Source organism: Oryx dammah, unplaced genomic scaffold (assembly GCF_014754425.2).
Source record: "Oryx dammah isolate SB20612 unplaced genomic scaffold, SCBI_Odam_1.1 HiC_scaffold_27, whole genome shotgun sequence".
In the NCBI taxonomy this organism is placed as follows: Eukaryota; Metazoa; Chordata; class Mammalia; order Artiodactyla; family Bovidae; genus Oryx; species Oryx dammah.
The window spans coordinates 51,010,500-51,023,462 of record NW_024070211.1 but is presented as its reverse complement, the minus strand read 5'-3'; the positions used below and the strand labels follow the sequence as shown (position 1 = coordinate 51,023,462).

Below are 12,963 nucleotides of genomic sequence, written 5' to 3'. Positions count from 1 at the left end.
AACTAGAGCTTCTGAAACATAAATTAGAGCTACAAGTATGACAACATTGCTTCTCCTATCACTAACAAATGCTTTGGTTCTGTTGTGTTTTGTATTTTAAGATATGTACATATGTACTTCAAGTATGATTGGGAATATCTTTCTTTCCATCATTTAGAAAGGTAATCCAAGATCAATTCATTCTAAAAGCTTTTTCCACTCTTCCAAATTTTCAACATAAAAACGGCAATAAGTCAACATACACTTAAGCTAAAGTTCCCCCCTAGAGCAGTGTAGTGACAGTAAAGAAATGTTTTCTACTTTACCTGGGAAGAGCAGTGATTTTCCCCCATTTCTCCACACAGAATCTTCTTGGGCCATTACTGCCTCGGAGAGAAGCAAATCCTTCATAGGGAATGCTGGATGTGCCTGTAACAAACTATCAACCCAAGAAAACAGAAGAAGGTGAAGCCAAGAGACCAGTCTCTAGGAAAGAGGTCATTCATATACAGAGGTCCTGGGGAAGAGCAGCATGCTGCTCACTGGTGGTAAAGCTCAAAAGATAAAACCATAGAGACAGAATAACTGTAATGTGAGAATTCAGACAGAGAGCTGGAGAATCCCAAGGAAGGACAGTGCATTATAAAGGGAAAGGGGATGTGGACGGTTTGTAGAAAATACAGCATCCTATACATCTTTTAACTTAGAAGCTTAAACCACGGATACTTTCCATTAGAGATTAATAAAGTGGACGTGTCAATTGACCTAAGTCTACTTAGCATCAGTCCCTGATCAATTTGAGGTGAATGAAAAACAAAAAGAACTTATAGGCCTGCAAATTTGAGACTCAGATCTGTAATCCAAAGGAGCTAAGATCCAGACTACTTGTAAGATATTGTCTGAGCAAACAAAAGGCTTCCTTATGTCTGATATTTCTTTAGCTGCAATCAATAAAGAATTTCTCTGTATAACTGTAACACCATAAGAAAATAATGAGTTAGTTTTCCCAGTATTCTTAAACTTCAATGTTATCTCAAATTTGTGGAAAGTTAGATGGAAGAAAAGAAGGACTCTCTATCAAGGAACTGGATCATTTCTTGATAAATGAGACTGAAGATTATCTCTTTCTGTTGCCAGAGATGCTGGCCTGCAGAGTACTTGGAGGGCCTCTGGATGAAGGGATCAAACTGCCCTGAAGGTGGATGTTGTTCTGAGGACTCTTGGATGGCAATCGGTACTTCCTCACAGCTCTAATGAGATGCTTGGACTAGTTAGAGGAGTTCTGCACAGTGATGGAACCAAAGAACCATGCAATCAGAAGAGTCTGAAAACAGTGTACTCAGAATATGCAGATAAACATGGGATATATTTACTGAGTATACTTATCCATTATTAAAAATATGAAATTCCAACAATAATTAATGCATAAAAAGATTAACTAAAGGCATCTTACCTGTAACAACCTCAGTCGTTGTTCATTGTTGAATCTTTCCACTGCAGCCCAGAACCACCGAATTACAATGTGATTGTCATGATAGCCTATCAAACGAATCATGAAAGCTAGTATTACTTTGAGTTTTCTATCTTAAGTCACTATGACACTGGTATGTCAACAAAAGACTCCCAGACATAAATCATCATCTTGGATTCGTTAAAAGTTATTTACAATTTTAGACCAAGGAATAATACTGTTAATGTGATCACATGAGTGTCAAAAGTAAAACAAAACACTAAATGGAACCAAGAAATCTGTTTCCATTTAGAAGTCACTAAATGAAACTAGCGGACAGAACAAGTGAGTTATCGTTAACCACATCAATTTTGAAAAATATAGTTGCTGGTATTGGAAATGCTTGAAACTTTCATTCCTTCATTTAAGAAATAATTCTCTATAGGAGTCTGAGCAAACTTCAGGAGATAGTGAAAGACAGGGAAGCCTTGCGTGCTGCAGTCCTTGAGGTCACAAAGATTTGGATACAACTGTGCGCTGAACAACCAACCACTATGCCAAGCACTGAGCTACGTCTGAGGGCTGAGGGTACAATAGCAAAGAAAATAGACCCTCACAGGGCTTCTGGTAAAGAGAGAGATGTAAATCAAATAATTATACAAATAAACATATATTGCATACTATTTTAAAACTATATATAATGTTCATATTTTAAAATCAAATTCTGGTTTCCTCAGTGTGTATGCCCAGCAGTGGGATTGCTGGGTCATAAGGCAGTTCTATTTGCAATTTCATGTTTGGGAATGCATGTACACCCATGGTGGATTCATGTCATGTATGGCAAAACCAATACAGAATTGTAAAGTAAAATAATAAATAAATAAATTAAATAAAATTACTTTTTGTTAACAAAAAGGGAAAATAATTACACTACTTTCATTCCTTCAACGAGTAAATTTCAAATAATCATCAACCTAAATGTTACTTTTATTCCATACTGTAGTAGAGTTTAATAAAATGTCAATAGTATCATCCCACAGGAGGATTAAGGGAGTAGCAGTGGATTCCAAAAACTCAATGGAGAAAAATTAAGTTCAGAGAGAAGGCTGACAAAGATTACGGCACAGTTAGTGATTCAGACCAGCTGACTGACATATTCAGTGTGCAGAGAGAGCTACTCTAATTCTGAATCAGTAGCAGTTAGTCCTGAAGAGAAGGTAGGTAGAAACCATTTTCCTTTGAATTTTTCCTCACATGGGTTTTGAGGGGACTCTTGCCTTAAACTGTTTACCATTTGGTCCGTGATGCCCTTTGGAGAAGAAAGGGAACCAAATGAAGGGTAAATACAACTCGATTAGACACGGAAACCCAGAGGCTTGTTGTCCTGCCTTTGGCAAAGATTAGCTATTTGGTGCTGAGAAAAGAGTTTTGTCATCTATAAAATAAGTGCATTGGCTCTTTATAGCTTTAAAGTTTTCTGACCCTTTGAACTGGCCCTTTTATGCCTCTCCTCTGCTGTCTGTGCCAAAACCATTTAGAAAAGGCGGAGGAGTGAAAGTATCTCGTATTCTCTACAAACAGCTGCCCTGTGAACATATGGCAAATGGCAGCAAAGCCGCCCCTTCATTCAGTGCCAAGTAGCTGGGTTAGCAAACATGGCAACTGGGTACCTTGCCCTTTTTCTGCCCCTCCCTCCCCCCAGCACTCTCTTCCCAAGGATTTTATTTGATAAGATTGACAATAAGCAAAGAAATAGGTACTTGATTTGTCATACACAAGAATAAAAGTCTATCCTATGTAAACACAAAACTGGCTGATATGATTGAATGTTATTAGAATCTCCTGGGGGTGTCCATGGTGGGTAAAAGAACAAGCTAATAGTATGTATGGTAACACATAAGTTATGCAGCATGTTGGAGAAATTGTATTTTAGTGAATGAAACTGGTTTAGTTAAAGGTATAACAGCCAAGGCCTATGTGGATTATACAGAGGGCCAATTGGTAAAGACTTATCACAGCAACTGGACTTCAGAAATAGCAGCAATGGACACTGCAGTTTAATCCTGCCTTACAGAGAAAATGGGCAGGCAGAGCCAGCCCAGGGCAATAGTGATGGACTGAAAGAGCCAAGCATAAGCCAAAATAAAAGCAACTGAGCCAATGTTAAGGTATATTTTTACTCCATAGTTTTAAGGTTTTTTTCCTTTAAATCTCTGTTTCAATTTACCGATAACTGGAGAACTGCTCAGCTCTAATTTTTGTCTGCTAAGTGATTAATTCAATGACTTAAAGCTTGTATTCTTCACTCTCCAAGTTCATAATTACTGCTCTCCTCTTACATTCTAAGTTAAAAGACAAAAGCAAAACCCAACTGTCATTTTTCATGACTTTCTGAAGACTTAATAACACTACAATAAATTTCAGAAAATGTATTTGTTCTTTGCTTGAAAGTATTGAATAAAACTAACTCTGGGTTAGCATTAGGTCCCTTTCCAAGTGTATTGATTCAGCAATCAAATTACAATGGCTTTAATGCCAACTGCTAATTGAAAACTTGTACTGATCTATAGAAATGCCAGCTCCCAAGCTTCCTATCTGGTGGTGTGTCCAGCTTTAAGCTGCTTCCCCAGTGGTTCAGCAGTAAAGAATCCACCTGCAATGCAGGAGATGGAGGAGATGTGGGTTTGATCCTTGGGTGGGAAAGATCCCCTGGAAGAGGGTATGGCAGCCCACTCCAGTATTCTGGCCTGGGAAATCCCATGGACAGAGGAGCCATATGGGCTACAAAGGGTAGGGTCACAAAGAGTCAAACATAATTGAAGACACTGGGCACACATGCAGTTTTAAGCTAATCTTACAGCAGTTTCCTTTTTGGTTGAACCTAATGCTTGAATTCTAAAAGGGCTTGTTCAATAAATTTGAAATCTGAGAACTGTATCTTATTCTATTCATGAGTTTCAATTGTGAATTACAACTGGTAAGTAGTTCAAGTGAAATGTAGAAAAACTATGTTTGCTCATTAAGAAGTTAAGAGGGTGTGCCTCTTCAGGTTTGAGAATGAAGACAGAATAGGTGGAGTTTAACCAGTTGGATATTAGCTCCTTGATGCTTCACTAACAACACCATAAAACAATTACTGTTCCTATGGTCACATTTCTTCACCAACAATTAAGACTTATGACATCCTCAAATGGTGCATAAACAGTCCTCCTTCCACTTAACAGATGAGACAGCTAGGGGAAGAAGGGCATGTACTTGCCCATGGTCTCAAAGGAGAGTGCGTCAGACCTATGATTAGAGCGCCAAGTGCCTCTGCTTGTCCTGGATCCAGATCCACGTGCTGAACCACTTGCCTCCCTTTAGTCTGAAACTTAAAATCCAGCCATCTATAAGTCAAATTTCACCTCCTCTATATTCTGTGTTGTTTCTCCAATCACTTAGGTCTATTTCAGCTGTGCCTGCGATGACCAGTTCCAGTTCTCTTGCATCAAAAACAGATACCAGCCTGGCATCCACCACCTGTGGAATGAAAAGAATACATGACATGGCTTAAGAACCTAGAGAAGCCTCAGCTACAATTACACTTCATCAAAAAAGGAGGGCACAAGGATTGTTGGGAATACATGGATGTATTCTGTGGAGGCACTTCTAAAACTGTGAAGTTCTCTACAAATATATTTCTAGTACCAGGTTGATGAAATGTTCAACAGAATTTTTGTTTTATGATTGGTCACTAATGAATTCTCTTCTTTTTTTTTCTCCTGGAGAAGATCTAGGGCTCCAGTCATTTTCAGAAGTTTATTTTTATTTTAGCTATGGGGGCTTTTTCACAAAAGAAGTCACATGAAATACTTGTAACAACTCATTCTGACCCTCAGATACTATCATTTCACATATCAGGCACGAGATTTGATTACCCATATCTAAGCATGAGTAAGATGCATGACTTAAATGTTATTAGTGGTCATTAAACTCTCAAATGCTATTTGAATTCAGGTCATTTTATTTCAATGATTTCTTGTAACAGGGCAATAAATTTTTGTGTATTCTTGAAACATATAGGAAAAATTATTTAAGTGTTTAAATTGAATTAGCAACAGTAAATACAACAAAAGAGAAATGAGAATATGACACACATATGAAGTAGAATGGATTCAGAAGGTATAACTGGGGTCAGCCAAGAACCCCACTATAGCTGGTTGTCTTTACCTCATAGAAGCCACGCACTAAGCTCTCTGTCTGCTGCACGACACCCCTCTCAATCCTCCATTTCACCATCCTCTCAATGTACTCCTTCTTGTTCTTCTCTGTGACTGGGATGTTGGCACCCCCTGGTTTTAATTCTCGTTCAGTAATCTGCGATTAAAAAACAAAAAGGCTGACCATAAAGCAATATGTTTGATGATGTAAGACTACTGCTACCAATGAGCTGGAATCAGCTTCTACCTGTCCCGGCCCTGGGAACATCTTACAAGCTGGAGGTCGGCACCAGTACAGAGCTGGGCGTACAGTGGTGCTCATGGAAAATGGGCAATGCGTTGATGCCTGAATGCCTCTGTGGCTAAATATATATGTGCCACAAGTGCTCCAGGTTAAGCTTTAAATCCACAAATAAATCTTCTAAATGAAAATGAAGAGGTTTCAAATTCTGTGACACTGCTATTTGAATGTGTAACAAGACATTATCACAAATTTCTTTAGGATTCAGAATCAACTACATATAGAAAGCAAATATTTAAGTAAAGGTTTACCATAAGGAAGCAGAAATACATTAAAGCAAATGTTAACTTGAGATCTACTTTCAAAATATGAAATTCAGGAGACCAGCTAGGTATTAATGTCTAACTAAAAATATTACTTATGAACCAGTATACAATTTCTGAAAGAAATCTTTTAACCAACTCTTTTATCAATTAAAAAAAAAAAGTGTTTTCAAGCCTTCACCAAAATAGTGTTTACTTTCCCCTAGCTTCAAAACAATCCATTTTAGTTCTTAACCATGAATGAGAGTTAAGTACAAGTGCCAATTGAATATTTTAATATTCAACTCTGAGGTAGCATGGATTTTTAACAACTATATTTTATATCAGGTACATTCTAATATCTTATGAGGATATTCTGGTTGGAAATAAAAAGATTGCTTACAACACACAAATAGTTATCACTATCTATAAATTAAAACATCTTAATCTGAAGCTGGCATTATAATAACCTTTGTAACCAAGATTATTGTAACTATACATAAATCTGGGTTTAAACCACCCAACCAGCCACAAATAAATAAACATTTGATTTTAGCCACTGAATTAATCCTTCACCAACCAATAGTCTTCGATTACCACACACAGTCACCATTATTCACACACAGACCTGCCCAAAAACTTCTTCGTTCACAGTGAACGTGAGGTCCAGGATGTCATGGATGTCGTTGTCTTTCATCCACTGCAGGCTCTGATGGAACTCTTCATCAAGGTATTCTAGATCACTCAGGTCACAGAGACTAAGGTGACAAAGAGAAACAAATATGTAGGCATGGATATTAGCGAAACCCAGAGTTGTGAAGAAACACACTAAGAATTAGTGACAAGTACAATATCAACTAAATAGGCAGTGATTTCTGGAATGTGTTTTGTCAAAGTCAGTAACCAAAACAGTGAAATAATTCAGAAATGTATAAAATTTTAAAATCCTGATATGTAAAATGCCTTAGGAATCATTCAATTTGTTTTATCTTTTACAGACACAGAACTGGAGGTGCAAAGAGTGGCTGCCGTTTGCACAGCCACCCACAAATAATGCCAGAGGTGAAACTGGGACTTGGGTTGACAACTTGGGTTCAGTATTCTTTGGCTAGGTTAAACTATTTTAAATTATCATTTTCCTAATTAGCAATTCTTTGTACATTTCTATACTGTACTGTATAACTTTTTTTCCCCCAAAGCTTTCCGCCCTCCCCTGCCCCCCGCAAAGACTAGAATCTATGATCCACATTCACATATATCCCTTTTTTCTTCATGGTTTTTACTCTTTCTATGATTCTGAAAACTGAAAGCCACAGAATTGCTCTACAGTTTTAATAGTTTCCTATATTTCTCTCTTCTTTCTTCATTGCTGAGAGGAGTTCTACGTGAGGTGGAGCTACTATTACATGTCCCTGTTGTAAAGGTGGTAGCAACTGATTTGCTTCATTGTTTTGGAATTTCCCTTCTCAGCCCAGTTTCAAAGATGATTTTGTTTAGTTCAGTCTACACATGTATGAGACACCAATTATGTGCCAAACATCTTAACAGCTACTTGATAAACAGTTACTGCCCTCAAGGAGCTAATGTAGACCATTAGAGAAACAAAGACACAAGTAGATAAGTTGATTTAAGGTGATAAGTAATAGCCTAGGGTGGATAACACATTATTTGTGCACTTTTTTATATGTATATTACACTTCAGTTAAAGTTAAAAAAGGTATGTAAGGTAGATACTGGGGCCTCCCAGGGCAAACATGCAAGACATTTATTTTGACCTGGAGACTGACTGATTTTTCTGATTATATTTTTCATTTAGTAAGACAAACAAATTTCTATATAATATTTTATTGGTTCCATAATGTTTTCACATATAGGGTCTCCACCAAAATGTTACAGAGTAGGAATATTTATCTCAATTTTACTGATGAGAAACTCAGCTCAGGAATGTTATATAAGTTGCCTGATGTCACACAGCCAGTAGGTAGCTGGGACAGAGCTTGAAATCAGATCAACGTTTTAAAAAGCATTTTCTCATTTTTAAGATGAGAAAACTGCAAATCAGTAAGTAAGTCAAGATCAAAAGTGGCTGGGGAAAAGCTGTTTTGATCTGATTTTCTGTCCGGTGCAAATTCTACTCCTTCCCCCTCTCCCACAATGGTATTACATTTTCTCCAGCAACGAATGACATCTTCAGTTTACTCTGTGCAGTTGATTTAAGACACAGCTCAACCTAATCCATGTAAACATTTGAAGATCAAAACTAATCTTCAGACAGATTTTAAATAGATTATTAATCAAGCACTGTAAGTGCCAAATGCTGAAGCTATAATATCTGATATAAACAACCAAGCTATATAATCATGACCTGGAGATTTAGAAGAAGCTTTTTGGAGTAGATGATACCTATATTAAAGTCTTCAGGATGTTTCAAGCTAAAGAGGTAAAGGAGAATGAACAAAAAAGAGAAAGGGAGAAAAGAGAGGCAGGAGAAGACAACCTGAACAAAGCACAAAGGGATGGAGTATACTGATATTCCAAGCATATGGGCAGCACCAGAAGAGTTAACCGTAAGACAGCATGTCCAGAGAATGAGGCCGGAAATGTATCTAGAAGCTGGTCTTGAATGTCATTCTAAGGAACTTGGTGATTCAGAACTACTGAAAGGTTTTAAAACAGGCAATGACATGATCAGATATGAGGTGTAACTTTAAATTGTTTATCCGGAAGTGGCAGTATAGAGGATTTACTTATAATAGGGGGTGGGGGGTAGGTATCATTGGGTGGAAACCAATTAATAGACCACTACAGTAACCTGTCCAAAGTAAGATATAGATTTTAGTTAGAGCACAGCTATCAGGGTAGACTGGGTATGTGTTCGATCGTGCCTGACTCTGCAACCTCCTGGACACCAGGCTCCTCTGTCCATGGAATTTTCCAGGCAGGAATATTAGGGTAGAGAAGATGAACTTTAGAATTATTTAGGAGGCAAATGTGGAAATGAGTAAACCATTTTAGTGGGTGGGTAAAAAGAAGCATATCTAAAATGAGACAGCAAATGAACTCAAGTTACAAGATAACTCTGATTCACTGCCAGTCTTGAGGGCCACTAGTTGAAAAATTCCTAAGGCCACAAGTTTAGCAGGAAAAACAACCTGAAAGATTTGTGACCTGTACCGTGGGAATGGGGCAGGAGGTGGGGAAGAGAAGAAACTACCCCTGTTTAAGGGTGACTCCCAATTTCTGACCACAGTGGTTTGAGAATGTTGGCACTATGAACTATGACTAGGCAAACGGGGGAAGGTATATTTTTAGGTCAGGAGAAATTGATGAATCTAGTTTTAACCATGTTGGTTTTGAGGTGCCTGTGAGACATACAAGAAGACACATTAAGTAAAATATTGACTGCTTGAGCTTGCAACTCAAGAGAGATCATATCCAAGGGTGTGGACTGGAGAGTCAGTAGATGAGACAGCTGAAGAGATTTCCCATGAGAACATATATAGAGAGAGAAAAGAAGGGGAACCAGATGGAAGTTTCAGGAACACCAAGGTTAAAGGGCAAGTCAGGACACCCACAAAGGAGGCATAAAAGTAAAAGGTGAACCCAGAGAGCATAGTGTCATGGACACCAGAAAAGAAAGAACTCAAGAAAAATGGATGGGTCTGGGAGGGATCAATACTATCAAAAGCAGCAGAGTGGTCTATTAAAATAGAGACTAAAAAACATTCTTTAAAAGCTTCCATAAGTTATTGGTGGGAAAAAAGCTAGACTGAAGTGTGTTGAGGGCATGTCAACAGTCAGTATAGACTATTCTTTCAGGAAGTTTAAATGGGAAGGATGAACGATAAGGCAATGAAATGAAAAGATGCAAATGGGCCAGAAGAACCAGAGAGGCAGAAGGCCAGTGTCCAGGTGCTCAGGGCTTCATTGGCCTATATATCAAAAGAGACGATGGCAAAAGTCTTCCTACTGGCCCTCTTTAAGAATCCATTAGAAATACTTTCAGTTGAGGTCTAGTACTCTTGCCTGGAAAACCCCATGGGCGGAGGAGCCTGGTAGGCTGCAGTCCATGAGGTTGCGAAGAGTCGGACAGGACTGAGTGACTTCACTTTCACTTTTCACTTTCATAATTTGGAGAAGGAAATGGCAACCCACTCCAGTGTTCTTGCCTGGAGAATCCCAGGGACAGAGGAGCCTGGTAGGTTGTCGTCTATCGGGTCACACAGAGTCAGACACAATTGAAGTGACTTAGCAGCAGGCTTACAGAAAGCAGATACATGGATACATGGCCTTGGTTAGGGAATGAGCTGGTCAGAACCATGCAATCATGCTGCACTTTCTCGTTGCAAGTTTGAGCTACTACTCTCACAGACAGTTGCCTTCTATTCAGCCTTGTAAATGACTTCTGATTACAGGACAGAAACTGTTGGCTCTACATTTTATAATGATTGCAATCTTTCACTGTGGTAACAATGAAGAAAAAGTTCTGTGAATGCTAAAATTTCATCTGCCATCATAAATTACTGCCTTGCCTATAGAGAGATTTCAAGAAAAATATGGGACTTGAAAAATATGGCCCACCTCTAACAAACAAATGTTAAAAAAGAGTGAAAATTTGAACCAAGAGTAAGCAGTTGAACGTTTGCTTAAGGCAAAATGTAAAAGGCATCTTGTGAAAGATGGGGGGCTATGAGTCACCAAGACTAACCCACAACTATTCTATTAATAATTGGCATTAATACCACAGCACTGTATTTAAAGTATAATTGTTTTGAAGAAACATGTATAGCAACAAATGAGAATCAGTTACTCAGAGTAGAGCAAAACTAAGCCTTTGGGAACAAGACAGGAATAAATGATCAGAAGCTGGAAAAATCCAGTAACCATATTTGAAATTAGATTGGTTGATTAGTTTCAGAAATCTAAACCACTATTAAGTAAATAATAATAGATTTGAGATAGTGAGTCAAAACATGACCTTGACAAAAGATTCTTTTGGATAAAGGAAATACTTCATTCTTTACATGCAAATTACACAAGCAATAAAAATACTCTTACATCCTGAGAAGAGCCTTATAAAAGGGCCGTGTGAAGAAGGCATCCAACAAATACTGGTGAATTAGTGCAAGACCAAGGATCCTACCACTGAACCGGAACCTGTGAAGGAAAAGCAGGAGATGGTTTACATGGCTTGGAGCAGTTTCTAAATGGTTCTGTTTCCTCTCAAGAATGCCTTCCAGTTCTAACCACCTAAGATTTTCTAAGATGAACTGCCTTCCAGGTTCATGAGAATTTGTATGCACTGTAGGCTATGTCTTCATTGGTTGATTTTGACATCTATTTATAGAAGAAATGTTTCAATCTGATATTCAGAGAGATACTGCTGCACCTTCTCCGCATGTCAGTGATGTCCAGCATGTAGCACTCTACATGAAATCCCTGTTAGCATGACAGTGAAATTTCCTTAAATCACTTGTAAGAAATGTTGACAGAATGAGACCAGTAATGGTGGGGAAAACGTCCCCTTGTAGTTTGCGTGCATGAATATTAGCGGGATTTCTCTAGTGCAAACCTAGTAGTAGCAATTCCCTTTTGAGGAAAAGCCCAGTCTCGGAGTGAGAAAGTTCCTACTTTTATTCTCTCTCAAACCCCTCTCTTAACAGTAACTCGCCATCCAAGAATTATGCCTGTGTACATTTGAGGGAGTTTCCTCATGGGACAGTCTGTTCTCTTTTAAAATTTCAGTGTTCAATTCTATTCTGAATCACTTCGGAAACTTTATTAAATATATCTGTCATGACTGGATTTGCTGAGATGTATACATATATTTTCTTTTTAAAAAATATTCAAGTTTCTAGCCTTTTGAAAGCCTGATGCCTTCTGAAAGTGTAAATCCACACTGAGGTTCATGGAGTCCAACTATCATTTTAGTGTTAGGCAACCATCTTAAGATGAATATCCAGCAGCTTTGTTTTTCTTTATTTCCACTTAGGTTAGCATAACTGCAATAGCTACTCTTAGGAGGACTTCTAATTGTAGTTAAACGGAAGTTAATTTGAAGAATAAGTCCTAAACCTTAATGCCCTCCACCCACCAATATTAACCTCATGACTCAAAGAAATTTTTTCCATGATTCTTATTCTCATTCTTTTTTTTGTTACTATAGTGAAAATGAACAGAAACAAGCAAACGGGTTATATAGATACTTCAAGTCTATAAATGCAGGCATGTAAAAAATGTCACAGAGTGCAATTTGAGGTTTTAAGAATAAATAATTCCCAGATGGGAATCCTATACCAGCTTTACTTGATTTTGTGTGAAAAATTAGGAGTGGGGCAATTCTTGGCTATAGACTTGAAATAGTGACTGGGATAAGTGGCCACTGCTGTGACCCTACACTCCTGCTTGTCTGCCAGGAGTCTCTGCCACCATCAGTTCCTCTAAGCCACTCTGTCTTCCTGTCCTCCCTCCCATTAGAAAACCAACAGGCCCAGCTGCTCTGCCCCTCCCTACATGTTAGCCACTTCCCCAAGGACTGTTCTAGAAGCTGCCTGTCCTTTGGGTCAGGATTCTGCCCTACTCACCCCCACCAGTCCCCTGTCACAGTTCAGAGTTGCCCAAAGCTTCAGACAAGGATTTAGGGTCTTGCTAAGAACCTAACATCATCTGCAACCTTCTCTCAGGAAAAAACCTTTTGGATTCTACCCAACTCACTTAAAATTGGTCTTACAGAACATAATCTATTCCTAGATTGGAAAGTGCCTGTTTGTTAAATTTGATAATGCAAACAAG

The 12,963-nt window shown here is 38.3% G+C and overlaps 1 protein-coding gene across 1 annotated transcript in view; it reads right to left on the bottom strand.

Moving 5' to 3' along the window:
• HECW2 (HECT, C2 and WW domain containing E3 ubiquitin protein ligase 2) overlaps window positions 1-12,963 on the bottom strand; it is a 192,035-nt gene that overhangs the window by 26,335 nt on the left and 152,737 nt on the right. The window contains exons 22-27 of the mRNA XM_040228890.1: window positions 11,230-11,328; window positions 6,800-6,929; window positions 5,639-5,785; window positions 4,834-4,948; window positions 1,433-1,518; window positions 306-418 (exon numbers count right to left, since the gene is read on the bottom strand). Coding sequence (XP_040084824.1) covers window positions 306-418; window positions 1,433-1,518; window positions 4,834-4,948; window positions 5,639-5,785; window positions 6,800-6,929; window positions 11,230-11,328 — 690 coding nt within the window. The remainder of the gene's footprint in view (window positions 1-305; window positions 419-1,432; window positions 1,519-4,833; window positions 4,949-5,638; window positions 5,786-6,799; window positions 6,930-11,229; window positions 11,329-12,963) is intronic.